The 9,806-nt window shown below is 47.1% G+C and overlaps 1 protein-coding gene across 6 annotated transcripts in view; it reads right to left on the bottom strand.

Annotated features, from left to right (window-relative positions):
- Nucleotides 1–352: 352 nt before the first annotated feature.
- Nucleotides 353–9,806, bottom strand: part of ZNF619 (zinc finger protein 619) — a 17,861-nt gene continuing 8,407 nt past the window's right edge. For 5 of the 6 annotated variants that reach the window (XM_035704881.2, XM_035704879.2, XM_035704878.2 and 2 more), the window contains exon 5: nt 5,908–9,806. This exon is cut by the window's right edge and continues 154 nt beyond it. In XM_035704881.2, the coding sequence (XP_035560774.1) occupies nt 8,522–9,806 (1,285 nt within the window). In that variant the 3' untranslated portion in view covers nt 5,908–8,521. Of the gene's footprint in view, nt 1,612–5,907 lie in introns of those variants that run through there. The other variant, XM_049100138.1, reaches the window with a different exon arrangement.

The raw sequence follows: 9,806 nt of genomic DNA, 5'->3' as shown, positions 1-9,806 counted from the left end.
CTATTTCCTACCCATTAAAAAAGAATGGAAGAAAAGTCCTCTGAGTTCCCCCGTGAAGGTCATTACCAGGCTAAACAGCCCATAAAGAGAATTCACAGTAGATGCAGGGAAGTTTTTTCACCAAAATTGTCTTTTTTTTTTAAGAATTTATTTATTTATGAGATGGGATCCCTGGGTGGCGCAGCGGTTTGGCGCCTGCCTTTGGCCCAGGGCGCGATCCTGGAGACCTGGGATCGAATCCCACGTCGGGCTTCCAGTGCATGGAGCCTGCTTCTCCCTCTGCCTGTGTCTCTGCCTCTCTCTCTCTCTCTCTCTCTCTCTCTCTCTGTGACTATCATAAATAAAAAAAAAAAAGAATTTATTTATTTATGAGAGAGAGAGCAAGAGAGAGAGCACAAGCCAGGGCAAGAGGGACAAGCAGATTCTCCGCTGATCAGGGAACCTGATGCAGGGCTCCATCCCAGGACCCTGGGATCATGAACTGAGCTCGAAGCAGATGCTTAACAGACTGAGCCACCCAGGCGCCCCTTCACCAAAATAGTCGTAAGTCCTTCCTGGAGTAAAGTCCTTCCTGAGAGGCACTGCTTCAAAGTAACAGTAGGGCTGAATTAAAAGGGGAAATGCTATATAAACACTGTATAGTTTGAGAAATTGGAAGAGGCTGAGAAGAATAGGAAAGGCCACAATATACTCTTCTGGATTTTTAAAAATCTCACTTAATGGACTTCTTTCAAATGAAGAAAGCTAGTCTCCATCCCAGTTATGACCATGAATTCCTCACCAAGTTTATTTTTAGGTCAATTTTTAGGAACATTACATTTTTAGGACACCTGGGTGGCTCAGTCAGTTAAGCATCTGACTCTTGATTTCCGCTCAGGTCATAATCTCAGGGTCAGGGAATAGAGCCCTGCATCTGGCTCCTGCTCAGCAGGGAGTCTGCTTCTCCCTCTGCCCCTGCTGTCTCTGTATCTCTGTCTCAAATGAATAAATAAAATCTTTTAAAAATATAAAAATAAACATAAAATAAAATGCATCTTTGTACGGAAAATAGTAGAAAATTAAATTATCCCCTTACATGAAAAAAAAAAGTGTGTGGCTGGAGGAGGGTTGTAACACAAATATGTGGCAAAACCTGTAGAACCCTTGCAGGTATGGATCCCTGGGGAAGGTCCTTCCCAGTTCAGGGCTGGTAATCCAGTGAACTTCTGCCAAAAATTCTACAATCCTTTAAGAATGACCATTTTCATCCCCCACAGCGGCCATTCGAGAAAGAAAACCCCTTTGTGTGACAAAATCTTTAAAATATTTTATTTATTCATGAGAGACACAGAGAGAGAGGCAGAGGAGGGAGATGCAGGTTCCCTGCAAGGAGCCCACTGAGGGAGTCAATCCTGGGTCTCCAAGTTCATGCTCTGAACTGAAGGCAGATGTTCAACCACTGAGCCACCCAGGTGTCCCATGTGTGATAAATTATTAAAACAAAGGGAGAGGTGAATTGGAAAGGAAGTTCATAGATTCTCCTACTTACCTGTACTGACCTCTCTCATGACCTTTCAGCCAACCTGTGTGCAGGCATCTGGGCCCATGGTACCTTCCCTTGCTCCACCAGAGCTATTAGAACAGAAGAGTACTGGGAATCAAAGTAGATTCTGGAACTCCTTTCAGCTCATCCTCTGCTTTTAGCAAGTGGAAAGGGAAGTGGAACACCCAGGAAGACGAGGTGGGTGGGTTGGGGAAAGAGGAGCCTTCTAAAGAAGGAGCACAACTGTCTTACTCAGGAAGAAACTTTAGAAACTTAGGAGGCCCTGAGTATGTACTAAAGTAGGGTTAGCAGTAGAGAACCAAGATCTCAAGAAAATATTGCTATCTGAGTCGAGCAAATTCGCTTTTTTATTTTCTCAAAATATCCTTAGCTAATCTTTTGATCTATTCTTTCATATAAATTTCTGAATTCAGATTCTTTAGGACTTTGGAACAAAAATTATTTCCATTGGGATTGCCTTGATTTATAGATTAATTTGTGAAGCAACAGTTTCATAAAACTAATGTTTCTCATTCAGGAACATGTGCTCTTGTCATTTATTCAGCTCTTTTATGAAGGCAGTTTTGATGAGCATTGGCACAAAGTAGGAACTTCATAAAACTTGTTAAATGAATGAATCTATAAAAGTAAGAGGTCAATACATTATGTAACAATTAGTGATGTTTCCCTGATACTTCCAAAGCCTATTTCATGGCATGGCACATAGGGTGCTCAGTACATACCTACTGAATGAACAGAAAAGCCCTAATCTTATGCTCTTCTGCATACACAATTTACAGAGCAAACATATTCCCCTAAAAGGCTTTTCCTGCCTGTTGATAGACTTCATTTGTTGAAAGTGATATGGATTTATAGTTCCCAGAAAGTTTTACTGGCAGGTGGTTCCAACTTCACACATTTAAATGGATCTTCTGAATAGCATGTCCTCTCTCCAAAGATATTTCCCTGGATAATCTCATGTCACCTCAAACCACTTTTCCCAAACACACCATCATGTGCATAGACACACATATACACTTTCCATAACTGTGTAGCAAGGGGGAGCCATGTCACGCCTGAGTCCTGTGCTGATCTGAGAGCTAATCTAAGAAAGGTTATCAAGATTACCTAAGACCACACTTTCTGGAGCATAGGTACTGAGTCCCAGCTTCCCGCATGGCTCCCTAATTTTGGAAAAGGAAGAGCCTGAGAGTAAGACAGCAGAAGACCTCCAAGTGAGATTTCCCCTCTCTTGCAGCCCGTAAGCACATTCATTACTCACCATCCCCAGACTCCTAGACTCAAAACAATGACTATCCTACCACTCCAGGGCAGCTGGGCCCCTACCCTCACCCACAGTTGTAGTTACTCCTTCAGTGTATTTTTCCACATTCTTGGTGGCAAGGCACAAAGCTTCTCAAAATAAACCACTACACTCCATTGTCCAGAACTGAGTCTCAGCTGGAGAATCCTGGCTTCAGTGACTGGGTTGGAGAAGAAAATTGTTTTTGCTGAGCATGTTCAGTGACCCTGACCATTGACAAAGATTCTGTCCTTGGCCAAACTCGAGCCGGTCTCTCCTGGGCCCTTTCTCTACTCAGCCTTAACCTTGGCGTGTAAAGACCAACAAACACTCAGAGTGTCTATCTGAGAAAATTCAGGGCTGCCAAAAGAATTTAGTGTTCGTTCCACCCAACACCTGAAGACAGGGCCCCTGTCTCCCAGTCTCTGGAGGGTAGGAGCCAAACTTCCCTGAGACCCGCTAGCAAACCATATGGGTCTCACATGACTTCTCCCTGACTCCCCGGGGCCTCCTCTCTCTCTCTCTCTCTCTCTCTCTCTCTCTCTCTCTCGCTCTCTCTCTCTCACTCACACACACACACACACACACACACACGGTCCATTCTCCTTTTAAAAAGTCCAGCCACTTCTGTACCAGTCAAAGCTGCGTTCAGTTCACCCTGGACTCTCTCCTCCTGCAACAGTTATTACTGATTAAAACCTGTCCGGCTTTGTTCACCTTGGACACCCTGGCGAGGAGAGGCCGCCTCTGGAGAGAAAGAGGGCGGAGGACGCCTGGACCCAGAAGGGCTGCGGGACGAGCTGCAGGTGGCGGCGTGGCCGCGAGTCCAAGCAGGACGAAGCTGCTCCAGTGCGCCCCTGGGTGGCGGCGGGCGCAGACCCGCTCGGACCCCCGGGGAGCCAGGACACCAGCCGCCACCTCCAGCCGCGACGGGGCGCTGGCACGAGGCAGGTGCGCTGGAGGACCAGGGAGCGCGCTCCACGGCCCGGGGCGCAGATCACTGGCCCCTGGGCCAGGCGCTTCCAGGTCAAGGCTGGCCAGACCCTCGAGAGGCCGAAGACGGCTCACGGGCACCAGCGGGCCGCAACCGAGCGCCCCTCCTGCGGAGCGCAGGGGCTCGGCCACCCCGCGGCGAGCCGGAGCCCCCGAGCCCGCCTCCCCTTCTAGGAAGCCGGGGGGCTTCCCTCTCTCTCGGTGGTGCGCTGGTCCCGGACACTCCTGCGCCCGCTTGCAAAGCCGCGCCCTCACTGCAGGTGTCAGTGCTGCAGAAGTCTAGCAGCGGTCTTGTTGCAAGCCTGCCTGCCTGCCTGCGCACACTTCAGCAGCTGGCCACAGATGGGGCTGCAGCAGGGCCAGGAACTACGCAGATGTTTGGGGGTTCCACGTGCAGCTGTGATGGAAAAGCCAGACTTGTTGGCCTGCAGGGCGCGTCATACAGGCAAACAGCTGTGTGCATCTCCTAAGCCCGCGCTGTTCCTGGAACCCAACGCAGGGGTGGGACTGGTGAAGATGAACAATTTGGAGTCTGTGCTCTATCACTGTTCCCTTAACTGAGGTCTTAGTAGGGCCAGACTTGACATACTGAGTGCTAACCTGGAGAGAAGGCCAGAAACTAGAGAATTAGCCCAACTTCACACTGTAAACACTGAGGACAACCGAGCACATTACAATTTACACTGGACTTACCTGTTACTCAGGTAACAACATGCCTGATCTCTGTTACCATAAAGGATACAGGCAGTGTACAGAATGAGAGCTCTCTGAAGGTGCTACTTAGAAATCTCAGCTTCAGGGAATGAGGGATGGGGTAGGAACAGTTTACGGAGATGGAGGGAGTACCTGCTGGAGGCCTATTCGTTCAGGAGGCATGGCAGTGGTAGCTAGATTAAAGGAGAAATCATGCAGCCACCTTGTTTTTTACCACCAGCCAACTTCCATGTTGGAGTGGCTGTGGAAAGACAAGGAAAATCAATAACTATAACAAGAAATGAACCAGATGGAGAGCTCTAACCAGGGAGCTGGCCTTGCAGCTGCTGAGTGGACTACATACACAGACCCCAAAGGAAAAGGCCCAAGAGGCACAGAGATTCACTCTCACTCAACTCATGACCAGAAGTGCCTGTTTATCCCAAATACAGAGTATGTGGAAATCAGAGGGAACCATTACCTCACTTCCCATAACCCACTAGCTCCTCCACCCCAACACTAGCCAGTCACAAGTCGTCAACAAAAGATCTGAATGCACACACTGAGAGCTTACTGTGAACCAAGAAACATTAATGGAGGATGATCAACACCTCCCATAGAAGGATGTCAAAGCTAAATTCCAGGCATTGGGGAAAAAATACCCTGAAGCTTCTCCTCAGTTATCTTAGTGCCAGGAGACCTGGAACAATAGAAACAAGAGAAAAGGTTGTGATCTCAAAAGTCCGCAAGATACTTTTCAGGTGTCTGATCAGCCCAGTTAACTCCCCCTTACCAGAGTGGGACCAGAGCAGCCTCATTCACTATGTGACCTAACCCCTCTGCCAGCAAGGAGTAGACAAGTGAACACCTCACCTAAAGTGGGTAGATTAGATTCTCTCCCAGAAATGCACCACAGCCTGGGAGATTGGACTGCTCCCTGGAATGGAGTTGTAAACATGAAACCTAGGGCAACTTCTGTTGTGTGCCTAGGGGCAGAGACAGCAGCACTGCAAAGAGGAGATTAGTGGTCAGAAGTGAAGAAAGCAGAGACAGCCTGTTGTTCCCGCTTGGGTCTTCCAGGCTCCAGATCTCCCGCTGCATTCTTGCCCTTACTGCCAGGCTACTCGTAGGAATCCTGATAATTGAGTGTATTTACGTTCATTAAAGTAAGTTTGTTATTTTTAAAGGGTCTTAACCTAGCCAACTCACTGATAAAGGCAAAAGTCGCAAAACTAAACAATTCAGGTATTGTGATACCCATATCCCTTTCCTGAAGGAGGTGGGCAGTACTCCTGCTCATGTGAAACTAATAAGTTTGGGAGGGAGGGGGGAATAGGTATGTTTAGACATTGTCATTGCACTTTAGAGAAAATAAAACTCTTGGAAGAACTCTACGTTGGAATTTAAGTGACATATGAGTTTATTTTTATACAACTGCCCTTTCTGTGAGCTACATATGGCTCTTGTCAAAAGACACCCAAGTGCCTACTAAATGCCAGACAACCTGGTGACACTGGTCCCTACATTAGAAAGAATGGCACATTATTCATCTTTTAGCACCCAGGAAGTGCTGTGGAGGTTGTATTGCACATTTGTGCAACAATGTGCAACTCTACATGCCTGTTAATGAAAAAGGAAGAAATAAATGAGAAAATAACAATTATCATCAGAAACCCATAGATCTATTGGCTGTGAAGAATCAAAAATCATTTTTCAAGCCAGAGCTGGTATTTATTTTTCCCTACACTTTTTGCTTGCTTCTCACCTTAAACTATATTTAGAAGCTCTACTTTTCTGAAGTCTGGCTAGTTTCAGAGCCTCTCATTCCCACTCTTCTTTCTCTAATCCTCCCAGAAGCCCTGGGGCCCTGTTGAATAGTGCTTGTGGGAAATAAATAGGACTTTTAGAAATATATATATATATAGTGTACGTGAGGGAAATAATGACAAAGAAACCACAGTCATTGTCATTTTCCTGCATTTTGACTGCTTAATACTGATTCTAGGTGAGGGATCTTTGCATTTTGCAGAGTCTGGAAGCTCTGAAGGTAAGTTTGGTTTCTGCTTTTTCTTCTGCTGAATTATATGTATTACACAAATCTTATCAAGGAAGAAAATAAAGAAAAACCTCCAACATCCCACAAACCATTTAAATTTCTCCCTATGCTGAGGGTGATGGAAATTTTCTTTACCTTGGATACACAACTGTATTCATTTGTCAAAGTTCACCAAACTGTCTACTTTAAAAAGGTAAAGCGGGGATCCCTGGGTGGCTCGGTGGTTTTGCGCCTGCCTTTGGCCCAGGGCACGATCCTGGAGTCCCAGGATCGAGTCCCGTGTCAGGCTCCCGGCATGGAGCCTGCTTCTCCCTCTGCCGGTGTCTCAGTCCCTCTCTCTCTATCATAAATAAATAAATAAATCTTTTAAAAAATAAAAAATACCAAAAGGGTAAAGGATATGAAGTATATCTCAATAAGCCTAACCAAAAATGTTTCTTTATGCCCTCCCTTGCAGACATAATAGTATGGTGTTATCATAACAGTGTACATATCCTTTCCTTAGTGCTAAATTCCTTAACTATGTAAAGTACGTTTCCATATGTTGCTACGCTGTCCTGAAGCAGTGATTGTGAGGATCAGGGCCCATACCAGTAGATGAACAGTATAACTAAACCAGTGACATCAAAATATCTGATAAGATTAGAGTCCATAAACAGGAGTGCCTGGGGGGCTCAGTTGGTTAAATGTCTGCCTTTGGCTCAGGTCATGATCCTGGGGTCCTGGGTTCAAGTTCCACATCAGGCTCCCTGCTCAGTGTGGAGCCTGCTTCTCCCTCTCCCTCTTTCTGCCACTCCACCTGCTTGTGCTCTCTCTCTCTCTCCCTTTCTCTGTCAAATGGATAAATAAAAAAATCTTTTAAAAAAGTACCAGGACTCAGGATCCCTGGGTGGCGCAGCGGTTTGGCGCCTGCCTTTGGCCCAGGGCACGATCCTGGAGACCCGGGATCGAATCCCACATTGGGCTCCCGGTGCATGGAGCCTGCTTCTCCCTCTGCCTGTGTCTGTGTGTGTGTGTGTGTGACTATCATAAAAAAAAAAAAAAAAAAAAAAAAAAAAAAAGTACCAGGACTCAGGTACTTAAATTCAGATTTAATCAGAGGATGTGGAATAGGTGTGAGAATACATCCAAGTATGTGTATGATTAATTATGATCTCTCCTCTGAGGCAGGAGCTACAGTAAGTCAGGGTCAGATTTCTCACCTTTCCTCAGAGGCTTGCCAGCATGATGCCAAGTTCATTCCATGTATAACTGAAAGATGGCTATAACCAGGCACCTGCCCTCTACTAGACAGGCCCAAATCACTTTTCATACCTACATATTTGAGTGGGCACTGAAATTAAACAAAGATGTGGACAGGAATAGAAAAGGAACCCAAACAGAAACATCCCCTTCCAAAGAGGTTCAGACATGATTTTACATTATTGCTACCAATGCTAACTCACCAATTCATATTCTTTTCACTGGTGATTTCCTCGGTCTATTGCCTAGTTACACCGGATCCTCAAATGGTCATTACCAAGGTAATAAGAAGTTCCAGGCTCAGATTCCACACAGTGAGCCTTGCTACTGCCCCACCAAATGAGCCTCTTTAATTTCTGAAAGCAATCACTGGATACTTTCTCTCATTACCTCCTCCCACGGCCTTTGAGTCTCATGTCTCTTGAATTACAACAGGCTATGCCATTGGAATGCCATCTCCCTAAGCCCCAAAATGTTCTGTAAACTCTACCAAATCTAGTAGACTGATGGTACAGGCCCAAACTGGAAACTGTAAAGGACAACACCTACCATTTCTTACCCAGGGCATGGAAGAGAGGAATCAAACCCAGTTCTTCAGTGTGAGGATAAAAATGGAGTTGGGAAGATGGGAGGAGAAACAACACAGACATGGTCAGGAGCCCAGGGAAACTGGTAAGTCTAGGTGGGTGGGTGGTGGAGGATGTGAGGGAGCTCAGGGGGAGTGGGACAAAGGATTCGGGCTCCCAGTGGAGGACTTCCCAGGAGAAGTGAGATCCTGAAAGAAAGGCACTATTTGAACAGGTGAAGAATTGGCCATTTCAGACAAGGGGAGCAGCACAAAGACAGGCATGGAGGGAGGAAGGAGCATGGGGTGTGGGGAAGCTGAGATAGCCCCCGGCACGGTGGGGGCAGAGTGCACATGTGGGGCAGGCAGAGGGGGACAGCTAGAAGAGGGGCAGCAGGGCCCCAGTGTGGCTGGCCCTGTCACTTGGGCCACTTTCTTGCGAGCATGCAACTTTTGGTGCTGAATGAAACTTGCGCTCCACTTGAAGGCTTTCCCACACACCTTGCACTCGTAAGGCCTCTCCCCTGTGTGGAGCCGCTGATGCTGGACCAGGGTTACCTTCTGATTGAATGCTTTCCCACACTCCAGGCAGCCATAGGGCTTCTCCCCAGTGTGGATTCGCTGGTGTACTATAAAGCGTGAGCTACAGCTGAAAGTTTTCCAGCACTCTTTGCATTTGTAGAGCTTCTCCCCCGTGTGGAGCCTCTGGTGCTGGAGAAATACCGAGCTTCGGCGGAAGGCTTTCCCACACTCCTTACACTCGTACGGTTTCTCTCCGGTGTGGATTCGCTGGTGCTGAACGAGGACTGAATTTGAAGTGAAACTTTTCCCACACACCTGACATTCGTAGGGCTTCTCCCCAGTGTGAATTCGCTCATGGACAATGCAGTCATAGCTACACCTGAAAGCCTTCCCACAGTCCTTACACCTAAAGGGTTTCTCCCCAGTGTGGATTCGCTGATGCCGGATGAGTTTTGAGTTGTAGCTGAAGGCTTTCCCACAGTCCTTACATGCATAGGGCTTCTCTCCACCGTGGAGTTTCTGGTGCTGAAGGAGGTGGGAATTTTGACTGAAGGCCTGTCCACATTCCTGACACGAGTAAGGTTTCTCCCCGGTATGGGTTTTCTGGTGCCGGAATAGTTTTGAGTTATACCTGAAGGCTTTCCCGCATTCTTTGCACTTGTAGGGCTGGTCATCAGTATGAATCCTCTGATGCTGGAGAAGGTCTGAGTGTTGGCTGAAATACCGGCCACATGCACCACATTTATAAACTGCCTGTCCTCTGGGGAGGCCCTGCTGTGTAAGGAAATGTGTGCTGACACCAGCATTTCCTTCTAGTTGCCTGACTGTCTCCTCTCTTTCAATGCTGGAGGATTTGTAATCCTGGGCCAGCAAGTCTGTGAAAACTCCTTTGTTTGTTTTCTCCCCTATG

This window comes from Canis lupus, chromosome 23 (assembly GCF_003254725.2).
Source record: "Canis lupus dingo isolate Sandy chromosome 23, ASM325472v2, whole genome shotgun sequence".
NCBI lineage: Eukaryota > Metazoa > Chordata > Mammalia > Carnivora > Canidae > Canis > Canis lupus.
This window is presented reverse-complemented; position numbering and strand designations above follow the sequence as displayed.